At 45.6% G+C, this 12,882-nt stretch overlaps 1 protein-coding gene across 1 annotated transcript in view; it reads right to left on the bottom strand.

Moving 5' to 3' along the window:
• Positions 1–4,256: 4,256 nt before the first annotated feature.
• Positions 4,257–12,882, bottom strand: part of Kpna2 (karyopherin alpha 2 (RAG cohort 1, importin alpha 1)) — a 10,813-nt gene continuing 2,187 nt past the window's right edge. Inside the window, exons 4-11 of the mRNA XM_013038118.1 lie at positions 10,153–10,241; positions 8,433–8,701; positions 7,700–7,794; positions 7,351–7,614; positions 6,847–7,080; positions 6,188–6,370; positions 4,857–5,006; positions 4,257–4,574 (exon numbers count right to left, since the gene is read on the bottom strand). Of these exons, the coding sequence (XP_012893572.1) occupies positions 4,482–4,574; positions 4,857–5,006; positions 6,188–6,370; positions 6,847–7,080; positions 7,351–7,614; positions 7,700–7,794; positions 8,433–8,701; positions 10,153–10,241 (1,377 nt within the window). The 3' untranslated portion in view covers positions 4,257–4,481. The remainder of the gene's footprint in view (positions 4,575–4,856; positions 5,007–6,187; positions 6,371–6,846; positions 7,081–7,350; positions 7,615–7,699; positions 7,795–8,432; positions 8,702–10,152; positions 10,242–12,882) is intronic.

The following is a 12,882-nucleotide window of genomic DNA, read 5'->3' on the forward strand; positions in this document are numbered from 1 at the left end:
AGTTTGTGTTGGCTTGTAATCAGGGGACTCGTTGCTTTAGGCCGCTTTTGGGGCTGCTGGATGACAGCGGTTGGCAACCTGTGGCAGAGGGAACTGCCAGAAAGAAAAAGAAAAAAAAAACGTCTACCAGAGTTCCATCAGCTTGCACACAAGCAAACCCTCTTTGAGTTGGACTTGAATAGCTCAAGGGGCAGCTCTTAGCCAATCAGGAGTTAGATGCTCCAATTATTCTACCCAATAGAATTGGAAGAGAGGATCATAGTAGGTGGAATCAGGAAGAGAATCCTGAGCTCTCAAAAGAGTTAAACGCTGGTACATTGTTTATCCCTGCTATTTCAAACCATGACCTTCCACCTTTGAGACCTGGCCTGTAGGTCTCTAAGCTCATGGCGAAGGTCTAGGCAATGGTGACTGATTCCAGGGCTTCCAGGAAGCCCAACTGGCTAGGTTGAAATGGTTTCCCCAGCCCTTCTTGAGATCCCGTTCAGAACCTGAAAGCAGCAGCTCAAGCTGGCAACTTCAAAGAGCTCACCATACAGGAAGGAGTGCTGTGTGGTTTGGGGGCCGCTGGAAGGTGGAGAGATTATAGGCAAATGCAGCATCTTTAACATCTTATTATACTTACCTGCATGGTCTTGTGTCACATGTAACCAGGCTGCTATAAAATGTGTCCAGCCGGGCACTGGTGGCTCACGCCTGTAATCCTAGCTACTCAGGAGGCTGAGATCTGAGGATCGTGGTTCAAAGCCAGCTCAGGCAGGAGAGACCTTGAGACTCCTATCTCCAATAAACCACCAGAAAACCGGAAGTGGCGCTGTAGCTCAAGTGGTAGAGCGCTCGCCTTGAGCTGAAGAGCTGAAGGACAGTGCCCAGGCCCAGAGTTCAAGCCCCACGACCGACAAAAAATAAAATAAAATAAAATAAAATGTGTCCAAAAAGTCAGGCATTGGTGGCTCATGCCTGTAATCCTACTATCTCAGGAGGCTGAGATCTGAAGATCGAGGTTCAAAACTAACCCAGACAGAACAGTCTATAAGTTTCTTATTTCCAATTAACCAGCAAAGAGCCAAAAGGAAGTGGTAGAGTACTAGTAAAAAAGCTAAGTGACAGCACCCAGGCCCCGAGTTCAAACTTCAGTATAGGACTGTGTGCATGTGCCTGTGTGCATGTGCACACGTGCAAACACACACACACACACACACACACACACACACACACAAAGTCTATGGAGGAGCTAAAGGAAATGTTTCCTGGTGAAAATTTGGGAACAGCTGCTGTATTTAAGTGGAAATGCATACTATGTATTTTGTAAGCTTTAACTACTCCAGGGTCATTGACTGACCTACTGAAGTGGCAGAACTTGAACTCAGGCAGACATGGGTCCTAATACACTTGGACAGGAAGGAACAATTTATGGCCTTGTATGCATGGGAGGAAAACATGGCCTAATGGATTCAGGGTTGGGTGCTTACAGCTCCTACGGCTGTTACGAAACTGTTCCAGACATGTAAGAGGAACTGGGCGTTTAGAGACACTGAATTATGCTTTCAATCTATGCCAACAACATGCCACCGAGCATAGAAAGGCTCAAAACTCAATTGCCTTTCTATCCTCCCCCCCCCTTGATAGCTGGGATGTTTGTTTAGTTTTAAAACATCTCTATGAGCTGAGGTTATGAAACGTAAATCGAGGGTGTTACTACCACCTTTTGGTAAGGGGCTATGAGCGGCTCTACATGATCTGGTCACATTGTGTTTAGCACAAATTAGGTCAACAGCCCAAGTTCAAAAGCAAGCACTACTAATGACATGCTTCCAGGGCTTTGCAAAATCAACCAGCTGGGTTTTGGCATGCTTCTGCAGGGCGGAGGGAGGGAAGTTGCCAGCTAGCTTCTCTGAATGATGGCCTTCTGAACTTGAGTCCTGTTTCTCTCAGTTGCCAGCTGCCCATACAAACAAACCCAAGAATCTGTCTTAACTGCTCTTGCTGAGAGGGTAAAGAACAGGACACTTAAAAAAAAATAGACCAAAAAGCCAGGTGCCAATGGCTCCCGCCTGCCTGTAATCCTAGCTAGTCAGGAGGCTGAGATCTGAGGATTGCAGTTCAAAGCCAGCTGGGGCAGGAAAGTCCAAGAGAATCTTATCTCCAATTAACCACCAGAAAACTGGAAGTGGCACTGTGGCTCAAGTGGTAGAGTGCTAGTCTTGAGCAAAAGCAGCTCAGGGACAGTTCCCAGGCCCCAAGTTCAAGACCAGGACTGGCAAAAAAAAAAAAAAAAAGGTAAGAAAACAAAAGAATCCTAGCTACTGAGATATGAGGATCAAGGTTCAAAGCCAGCCAAGGCAGTAATGTGCCTGAACCCTTATCTCTAACCACCAAAAAGCCCAAAATGGATACCTGGCTCAATCATTAGAGCTGTTAGCACACTGCTGGGCAGGGGTTACATTAACAAGCACCACGCCCCTTCAATCAATTTTTCAGCCCTTTCAAATGTTGATTCAGGTGGGAAAATGTTGAATGTTGACAGGGTAAACAAAAGTGCCTGGCAAAACAGTTGGAATACTAAGGCAAAGATACAATGTGGCAATTTCCTACAGTGAATCTATTTTCTTTTGTTGTTTCTTAGGTCCTGGGTTTATGCTGCTAGGGAAAGCCATTCCTCCAGGTTCTTTGTGCCTTAGTTATTTAGCTGTTTTCCAGGGTCTGGAGCTGTACCAAATACCAATGCTCTTTTTTGGTTGTTGTGGAGCTTGAACTCAGAGGGCATGCATGGGTGCACCCCTGAGCTTTTGTTTGTTGGTAGAGGTGGTAGTCTTGGAGCTTGAATTTAGGGCCTGGGTTTTGTCCCTGAGCTCTTTTGCTCAAGGCTAGTGCTCTAGTTCTAGTTCTCTGAGCAACAACTCCCCCCACCCCACCCCCCGCCTCAGCTCTGGTTTTCTGGTGGTTTTGGGAAGATAAAGTGTCTCAGTCCTTCCTGCTGGGGCTGGCTTTGAACCACCATCCTCAGATCTTAGTCTCCTGAGTAGCTAGGATTACAGGTATGAGACACTAGCGCCCAGCTCCCTGGGCTTCTTTTGCTCAAAGCTGGTACAAAAGCTCAGAGACCATGAGTTCAAACCCCCAAACAGGGAGCACACACAGACAAAAACAGATATAAGCAGATGTATAATTCATTAAATGAGATTTGGGACTACTAGAAAATAAAGATTTGGTGCAGCAAAAAAGTACTACCAATTCAGATATACTTGGTAAAAACTGGTGACCATAGAGTTTTTGTCAAGTTTTTATAAAGTCATTCTCCAGCTAGGTGCTGGTGGCTCACACCTAGCTACTCAGGAGGCCGAGATCTGAGGATTGCGGTTCAAAGCCAGCCAGGCAGGAACATCCCTGAGACTCCTCTCCAAATAACCACCAGAAAACCTGAAGTGGCTCAAGTGGTAGAATGCTAGCCTTGAGCTGAAGAGATAAGGGACAGGGCCCAAGCCCAGTTCAAGCCCCACGACCAATAAAAAAAAACCAAAACAGAAAAGGTGGCCTACAGGTAGGCTAAATAAAAATCCAATTGTCTCTATGGATTCCTAATGCCGAGGAAACTAGCATGTTCAGAATTGTAGCTAAAGTATGAGGAAATGTATTTTTGGATATTAGCTATCTCCTGTTCATTACTTCTAAAGGAATCACGAGGCCCTGAGTTCCAGCCCCAGGTGTGACAAAAAAACAAAACAGTTCCATGGAATAGAAAACTAACTGCTATCTTCAAGGAGGAAACTATATTGACATGCACCTTAATGAAGAATATCCTCACATTTCTAGCCAGAAGGTAACTGGAGATGTGGGGCATCCACTATTGGTTCTCAGAACACTGGAGTACTTAAAGGTCATAAATCACTTAAAGGTTTTGTTATTTTGTGTGTGTGTGGCAGTATGAACCGTATCTCCATTTCTGGCTTTATGGTTGTTAGTTGGAGAGAAATCTCAGGGACTTTGATGCCTGAGTTGGCTTTGAACTGCAATTCTCAGATCTCAGCCTCCAGAGTAGCTAGGATGACAGGTGGGAGCCACTGGTGCCCAGCCCCCACTGCAATTCTTACCCAGGAAAAGTAGCCCAGCCCACTGACAGGACTCTCAGAACTGGGCAGGAACAGGTTAGCACCCCTGGATCCTTGATGACCCCCCAGTGATGTCACTGGTATCATGAAGAGCCTAGGCTTGAAGAGCCTAGGCTAGACGGCAAACATGGGTGAGGGTGAACAGAGAAAAGGGTGGAACTTAATCTTTATTTACAGGACAATGTAAGATATGAAATTCCACAGACAGGCTTCATACAGTATGTACAGTTTGGAACTGTTCAAGTATAGTTTTGTTGTAAAAAGTGCTACAATAACCACATTTAAAAAAAAGAGTTCTTAGAGAGAAAACAGTAAGACAAACATATACCAAACGGTACACAAGGAACATCTTTATGCCGAAGCTGCACAAATCTAGAAGTTAAAGGTCCCTGGAGTACCATCTTGAACTTGGAAAGAATAGCTTTCAGAGGTACTTTCTGGCACAACATTTTGATCTTCTTCTTCCTAGATATGGAAGAAAAAAAAAAAAACCTCAGAAATATGGCACATTTCTCAGCAAAAACCTACCTAACAACCCACATCACTTCTTAAGGTCTTCGCTCACATACCCCACCTTTAACCTGGCACCATACAGTCTAATACTCTGAGTAGGGAAGGGAGAGGGGCTATCAAGCATGGCTGATTCACCTGTGCTTGGGAGAAGGGAGAAAACCTCCAAGGCCCACCAGTGTTGCTTTTCTGACTTGTTCTAGTCAACACTGCAGGACGTGACGTAACATGACTCACCTCCACGGAGAAGTACTTCTCAATCAGCTTCAGGGAGGCCTTGTATACACTCTCGTTCTCATGGTTCTGAAGTGCTTCAATTCTGTCCAAACCACCACACTCTTCAATCATTATGCTAAGTTTCTCTGTTTCTCCTAGCTTCTCAGCAGCCTGAACAAAATAGACATTTACTAGCTTCCATTGGGTGTGCTATTTAAGTGGGAAAACCACTCCAGCTGAATAATGTCTATATCTATACCTATATCTATCAGGGACACTAGTTTCATCAACAATTACATGATACAAGTTCTGGGGTGTTTCTTGGTTGGTCGAGGGGCTTGAACTCTAGGCTGGGGTGCTGTCCCTCAGCTCTTCAGCACAAGGGAAGTGCTGTACCACTTGAGCCAAAGCACCACTTCCGGTTTTTTAAGTGGTTTATTGGAAACAAGAGTCTCCAGGACTTTCCTGCCTGGGCTGGCTTTGAACTGCAATCCTCAGATCTCAGCTTCCTGAGTGGCTAAGATTACAGGTGTGAGCCACTGGCGCCTGGCTTACATGATAGAAGTTTTATGTCCATTTTCCTTATGTGGCCTCTTAGCACCTACTTCTTTTGTGTCTGTGTATGTGCCAGCACGAGCTGGAACTCAGCATCTTAGCATTATCCTTTAGCTTTTTTGGCTCAGGGATTGTGCTTGACCACTTGACCAACAGCTCCACTTCTAGCTTTTTGCTGGTTCATTGGAGGTGAGTCTCCTGGAGTTTCCTGCCTGGGTTTGGTTTCAAACTGAGATCCTCAGAGCTCAGCTTCCTGAGAAGCTAGGATTACTGGGGTGAGCCACTGGCATTTGGCTGAAGTTGAAGTCTTAGTACTAGAAGCAATGTAGTCTGGACAAGTGTTATGGTGTATATGTAATCCTAGCTACCAAGAGGCTGAGCCAGCAAGACAGCTTGAGTTTATCCATAGGTTTGAGGCAAGCTTAGACAACATAATGTGAGAACTGGTGTCAAAAACAAAAATGAGGGCTGGGAAGGTAGCTCAGCGGTAGAGTGCATGCCTTGCAAGCATGAGGCCCTGGGTTCGATTCCTCAGCACCACATAAGCAGAAAAAGCTGGAAGTGGCGCTGTGGCTCCAGTGGTAGAGCGCTAGCCTTGAGCTGAAGAGCTGAGGGACAGCGCCCAGGCCCAGAGTTCAGGCCTCATGACCAGCAAAAAAATGAATCAACAGAATAATTCTAAGGCCTATTTTTACCGAGTACATTTATCTGCCCCTACTCCCCACCCCTGCCCGTTTAAACAGGAAACTGATTATCGGGCCCTAATTCAAACAAATACCAACCACATTAGAACTTACCTGGAAGATATTTGTAATGGCGTCTAGAATGACCAGGATAATTTTGGTATCTTTCGAGTTCAAGAGGCTCATCAATGGTTCTATTATGCCACAGTGAACAAGGTAGACAATCTGTTCCACAGATCCACCACTGGTGTAGTTGGTTACTGCCCATACCGCCTCCTTTTGTGTCTTAAAGTCAGCCTGATAAAGATAAATAGTTCTAATTCAGAAGGCATAATAGTAAAATCCCACAGGTCCCATTTTGCAAAACTAGTGACAGAAACTACCAACTTGGCTAGAGAACCTTAAGTGAAATAGTTATTATTTATTGCCTACTACTTAGCAATAAGATTTTGTGTGTGTGTGTGTGTGTGCTGGTCCTGGGACTTGAACTCAGTGCCTGAACTTTTTGTTCAAGGCTAGCGCCTTCCCACTTGAGCCACAGCTCTACTTCCAGTTTCTGGTAGTTCATTGGAGATAGAATCTCATGGACTTTTCTGCATTAGGCTGGTTTTGAAATGCAATCGTCAGATTTTCAGCTGCCTGAGTTGCTAGGATTCTAAGAGTGGCGAATTAGCTGAGGATTTTAAGCAGTAGGCAATAAATAAAGGATGTTCTCAAGCCCCACTAGTCCATACATAATTACCAGTCACTGGATGGAATCCGACAGTGATTACCTTAGAGAGGACACCCACAAGAAATGGGACCAGTCCATGATTCACCACTTGCTGGATCTGGTCCTGCCGGCCAGCTGTGATGTTTGACATTGTCCACGTGGCTTCTTTCTGAATGTTTGTCTTGGGGTTCGTTAGCAGGCTGGGCATGACGGCAAGGGCTCCTGCGTCGATCACAACCTGCGTCTGCTCATCAGTTCCCGTGACAATATTTCCTATGGCTCTAAGTGCAGGAGTCTTAAAAGGAAAAAAATGACTGGTTATTACCCAACATTGCTCAAAAACTTCTTATCCTAAAAAAAAAATATCTCTTGGGGGGCCTGTGGGGTTTGAAGTCAGGGCCTGAGTGCTGTCAGTCCCCAAGCCTCTTTGTGCTCAGCCTCCTGAGTAGCTAGGATTACAGGCGTGAGCTACTGGTCTGTCGCTTCCCCCACAGCCTCTTATTTCAAGTTGTATTATCATCTGATCCTTGTTTTCTGCTCAGTAGTGTAAAGGTGAAAAACCTACCACAATTGATAATTCAGTCGCTCCTAGAAGCTTCACAAGTTGGGGCACAACTCCTGTCTTCACAACCATTTCGATGCGCTCGTTGGGGCCGTCAGTCAGGTAGGAGATGGCCCAGCAGGTGTCAGCTAACACCTCGGGGTCGGTGTAATGCAGGAGTCGGGCCAAAGTAGGCAGAATCTGCTCAACCGCATCTAACGGGGGCGCAGGATTCTTATTGCGGCAAAGGTTTGAAAGTGTCCAGGTGACGTTCCTTAAGTAACCACACTAGGGGGAAAACCACAAAATAGGAATTGAGGGATGGAAGACATTAGGCTCAACACAGACCACCTGCTGACCCGGAGAGACTTACCGTTAAGGCTGACATATCAGGAACTGCCAGGAGAGCCAACAGAGGGTCGATCGCACCGTACTTAATAACCAAATCTCGGAAGTCTGACCCATCACCTACACAAAAAGAACACCAGATTTACCACATCTTCTCATCTAGCACCACTGACACATCAGAATTTCCCTCCCTCACTCTGATGAACCCCTGGGGCTGGGTTTGCCTTCACTTCGGCCTCTTGCTCTTTCATTGGCTTTTTCACTCAGGACTGGCACTTGCAGCTTTCTGATGCCGACTTTTCTGCTCAGGTTAGCTCAGATCCTACCCACGAATTCTCCAGATCGCAGCCTCTGGAGTAGCTGGGATTACAGGCATGAGCCACCAGCACCCACAGTTTCCTGGTCCTGTCTTTGTCATTCTTAATAAGAGCCTGATGCAAACTCCAAACCTAACAGGTCACTATTACTCTTCACATGACCCTCCTCCAAACTCAGTCCAAAGAGATTTTTTTATTTTTTTGTGGTCTGGGGCTTGAACTCTGGGCCTGGGCGCTGTCCCTCAGCCCTTCAGCTCAAGGCTAGCCCTTGAGCCACAGTGCCACTTCCGGTGTTCTAGTAGTTTATTGGAGATAAGGCTCAAGAGTCTCCCAAGCTCGCTTTGAATCTCGATCCTCAGATCTCAGCCTCCTGAGTCGCTAGGATTACAGGCGTGAGCCAATGGCGCCTGGCTCAGTCCAAAGAATTTTAAGGGCAAGTACCTGCGATGTTTCCTAGGGCCCACACAGCCTGTTCACTGATGTGGGCATGCGGAGACGCCAGCAGAGTGATGAAGGCCGGGATGGCGCCGCCATCCACCACAGCTTTGGTCTGTTCAGAAGTCCCAGAGGCAATGTTAGTGAGCGCCCACGCCGACTCAAACTGGATGGGCCCACAATCAGTTCTGCCCAAGAAGGACACGAACTTGGGGATCAAACCAGCACGGATGATGTTATCTATGGGGGGCTGTTTTTCCCTAGAAAGAAGTTTCCTAAGGAAGAAACGAAAAGGAGAAGCTTGTGTGAAAATCAATGTACAACAGAATCCATTTTAAGACAGGGGATTAGTGCGTAGCTCATCTTGGCGTCAAACTTCGGATCCTCCCATCTCTGATACCACAGAGGCACTGGCCAATATGCCCAATCTTATAAACCTTTCAAGGCACAGATGGCTGGCCTGGTGCTACCAATCTTATTGTCAACAACCTTGTTCCCCTGCACCAACAATTACCTGTAATTCAAACTCTTCTCTCCCTGCAAAAATCTATACACTGCTGTCATGTTTTTCTCTTCTCTGCGTTGGTACTAGGAGTTATACCCAAGACATGAACACTTTTCCTAAGCTTTTTCTACTCAAGGTTAGTACTACTTAAGCTACATTTCTACTTCTGACATTTTTCTAGTTCATTAGAGCTAAGACTGTCACAGATTTCCCCGGCTTGGGCTGGCTTTGAAATGCAATCCTCAGATCTCAGCCTCTGGAGATTATAGGTGTGAGCTACTGGCACTTAACACTTTTGTGAACTACTGGAAATCTATCAAGTTGTTCTCGTTATTTAACTTCTCTGATTGCTAGTGACTGTACAGTGCATTTTACTTGTCATCTGCCTTGTTTCACTATACACTGTCTTCTTTTTTTTTTGGGGGGGGGTAGAGGAAGATGCGGTCATGGGGCTTGTACTCTGGGCCTGGGCACCTGTCTCTCAGCTCTTCAGTTCAAGGTGAGCTACCACTTGTCCCACAGCACCAATTCCGGTTTTCTGGTGGTTAATTGGAGTTAAGAATCTCACTGACTTTCCTGCTCTGGTTGGCTTTGAACTCTGATCCCCAGATCTCAGCCTCCTGAGTAGCTAGGATTACAGGCGTGAGTCACCAGCACTCAGTTGTTTTTTTTTTTTTTCCCTTTTGCCAGTCTTGGAGATTGAACTCATGGCCTGGACACTGTCTGAGCTTCTCTTTGCTCAAGGCTCGAACTCTCTACCACTTGAGCCACAGCACCACTTCTGGCCTTTTCTGTTTATGTGGTATTGAGGAATTGAACCCAGGGCTTCATACATGCTAGGCAAGCACTCTACCACTAAGCCACATTCCCAGCCCTATACATATATTTTTAAACTGGATATATCATTTTAAATGGATATATGAATCCCAAATTCAAATATTTCTTCCTTTTCTACTTCCAGTGCCTTAAAATGCTACTGTGGCCAAAGATTAATTCTTTACTAAAAAGGGTATGCCAAAAGGCTAATAGCAATTGTTACTGGGGATAGAATTTTAGGCAATTGTAGAAATTACAAAGCTTCACCTAGGAAAAAAAAAACCACAGAGAAATAGGCAGATGCCTGGTTTCACCTGTACTCTACCCAGAACCAAGTCCCCTTCCTAACAGATGACCCACAAAGGGCACTTTTTAGGCTGCAAGCGTTGGATGCACAAGGCTTACCGAGCGGCCTGTGTAGCTTGGAGCTGGCTCTCCACATTGTTGCTATTTATACCTTTGACAATGTCATCTACGGACCAGTGCACAATGCCCTAAAAGAAAAGTGGTAGTTTACAAGTTACTTTTAAGATTAAACAAATAATAAAACTTATTATCATTGTAAAGATTTTTTTTTTTGGGGGGGGGTTGGTCCTGGGGAACTCAGAGCATGTCACTGTCCCTGAGCTCTTTTGCTCTACCACTTTGAGCCACAGCTCCATTTCCAGTTTTCCGGTGACTAATTAATTAGAGATAAGAGTCTCAAAGGACTTTCCTGCCCAGGCTGGCCGAGCTACTCCTGTGTAGCTGGGATTAGTAGCCACTGCCCAGCTTTTGTGAAGTTATTTTTAGGGTTATAATCAGTTATTACAACTTAGCCTAGTCACGCACCACTGTTTCACAACTGTAATCCTAGCTATTCAAGATGCTAAGATCTTAGTTCAAGGCCAGCCTGGAAAAAGAGCTCCAATCAATCACCAGAAAACTTGCAAGGGGTGGGAGGGAGGAGGAGTCTCAAAGACATTCTTGCCCAAGCTGGCTTCAAACTGTGATCCTCAAATCTCAGCCTCCCATGCAAGTAGCTAGGATTATAAGGCATGAGCCACAAGCACCCAGCAAGGCCAATTTTTTGATTGGTTAATTGGAGTCTCTTGGACTTTTCTGCCCATGTTGGTTTCAAATTATGTTCTTCAGATTTCAGCTTCCTGAATAGTCAGATTACAGGAATTAATCACTGACACCCAGCTTCACTGGAGAATTTTGTCTCTATACTAGGAAGCTGTGAACCATTTTAAGACCAGTTTAGGCTGGACATTAGATAGTAAAATCATAGCTGCTCAAAAGACAGGAAGATCACAAGTTTGAGGAAAGCCTGGGCAAAGGTAGCAAAATTCCATCTCAAAACAGACATGTAATTAATTCAAACTCCAGTATGGGGAGGGGTAGTTTTTGTCCCCTTTTTCCAACAAATGTTAGCTTACTGTTGACACTTTTTTTTTTGCCAGTCCTAGGGACTGAACTCAGGGACTGGAAACTTCCCTGAGCTTCTTTTTGCTCAAGGCTAGCACTCTACCACTTGAACCAGAGAGTCACTTCTGGTTTTTTCTGTTTATATGGTACTGAGGAATCAAACCTAGAGTTTCATTCATGCTAGGCAAGCACTCTACCACTAAACCACCTTCCCAGCCCAACACTTCTTTAAGAAATTTTTTTTGTTGTTGGTCTTGGGGCTTGAACTCTAGGCCTGGGCATTGGCCCTCAGCTCTTCAGCTCAAGGCTAACACTCTACCACTACTTGAGCCACAGCATCACTTCGGGTTTTCTGGTGGTTTACTGGAGATAAGATTCTCAGGAACTTTCTTGCCTGGGACGGCTTTGAACCATGATCCTCAGATCTCAGCCTTCTGAGTAGCTAGAATTCTAGGGGTGAGCCACCAGCGCCCAGGACCAACATTTTTTACTTTATAAGCTTTTTTCTTTTTCCTATATAGCCCAGGCTAGCCTGGAATTTGTGATCCTCCTCTGCCTTCCGGGTAGATAGGATTACAGGCACACCCGCATCCCACGCACTTAAATTGACTCTTTTGTAATGACATTTAGTTTAAAACACTTTAGATAGCTTTATACAAAAATACTTTTCTTGGGATTGGAAGCCTGGCTCAGGTGGTAGAGTACCAACAATGAGTGAAAAGGTCAAGACACTGAATTTGCACCAAATTTGGACACCAGTCTTGGACCAAAAATAAATAAGAAAAAGCTTGCCTCACATGCATGAAGCCTGGTATTCCACTCCTCAGTACCACATACATAGAAAAAGCTGGAAATGGTTCTGTGGCTCACAAGTGGTAGAGTGCTAGCCTTGAGCAAAAGCTCAGGGACAGTGCCTAGGCCCTGAGTTCAAGCCCCAGGATGACAAAAAAAAAAAAAAAAGCCCACCACTGTTCTTCTGGTTCGTTTTTAGTAGTGTATGGTACAGGATAAAGAGAAAGAAATTACAAAGCCATTGTAGCAGGGCACTGGTGGTTCATGCCTGTAATCCTAGCTACTCAGGAGGTTGAGATCTGAGGATCACGGTTCAAAGCCAGCCTGGGCAGCAAAGTCCATGAGACTCTTATCTCCAATAAACCACTCAGAAAACCAGAAGTGGCATTCTGGCTCATGTGGTAGAGCACCAGCCTTGAGCTGAAGAGTTGAGGGACAGCATCTAAGCCCAGAGTACAAGCCCCATGACCAACAGCAACAAAAAAGTCATTGTAAATATTTCCGGAGGAAAAAGACTTGACCAACGCTGCTAATGACAATGACACAGAGGAGAGGGAGGAGGAAGAGGGGAAGAGGGGGAGAGGGGGAGAGGAGAGGGGGAGAGGATAGGGAGAGAGAGGGAGAGAGAGAGAGGGGGGGGGAGAGAGAGGGGGGGGAGAGAGAGGGAAGGAAAGAGAGAGACAGAGAGAGAGAGAGAGACAGAGAGAAAGAGAGCACAAAAGTTAAAAGTTAAATTGGCCGGCCAGGCGCCAGTGGCTCACACCTGTAATCCTATTTACTTAGGAGGCTGAGGATCTAAGGACTAGAGTTCCAGGCTAGCTTGGGCAGGAATGTCCCTCCAGAGACTCTTATCTCAAATAAACCTCTCAGAAAACCAGAAGTGGCACTGTGGCTCAAGTGGTAGAGTCCTCTCCCTGAGCTGAGGGACAGTGC

This window comes from Dipodomys ordii, unplaced genomic scaffold (genome assembly GCF_000151885.1).
Source record: "Dipodomys ordii isolate 6190 unplaced genomic scaffold, Dord_2.0 Scaffold7, whole genome shotgun sequence".
NCBI classification, from domain to species: domain Eukaryota; kingdom Metazoa; phylum Chordata; class Mammalia; order Rodentia; family Heteromyidae; genus Dipodomys; species Dipodomys ordii.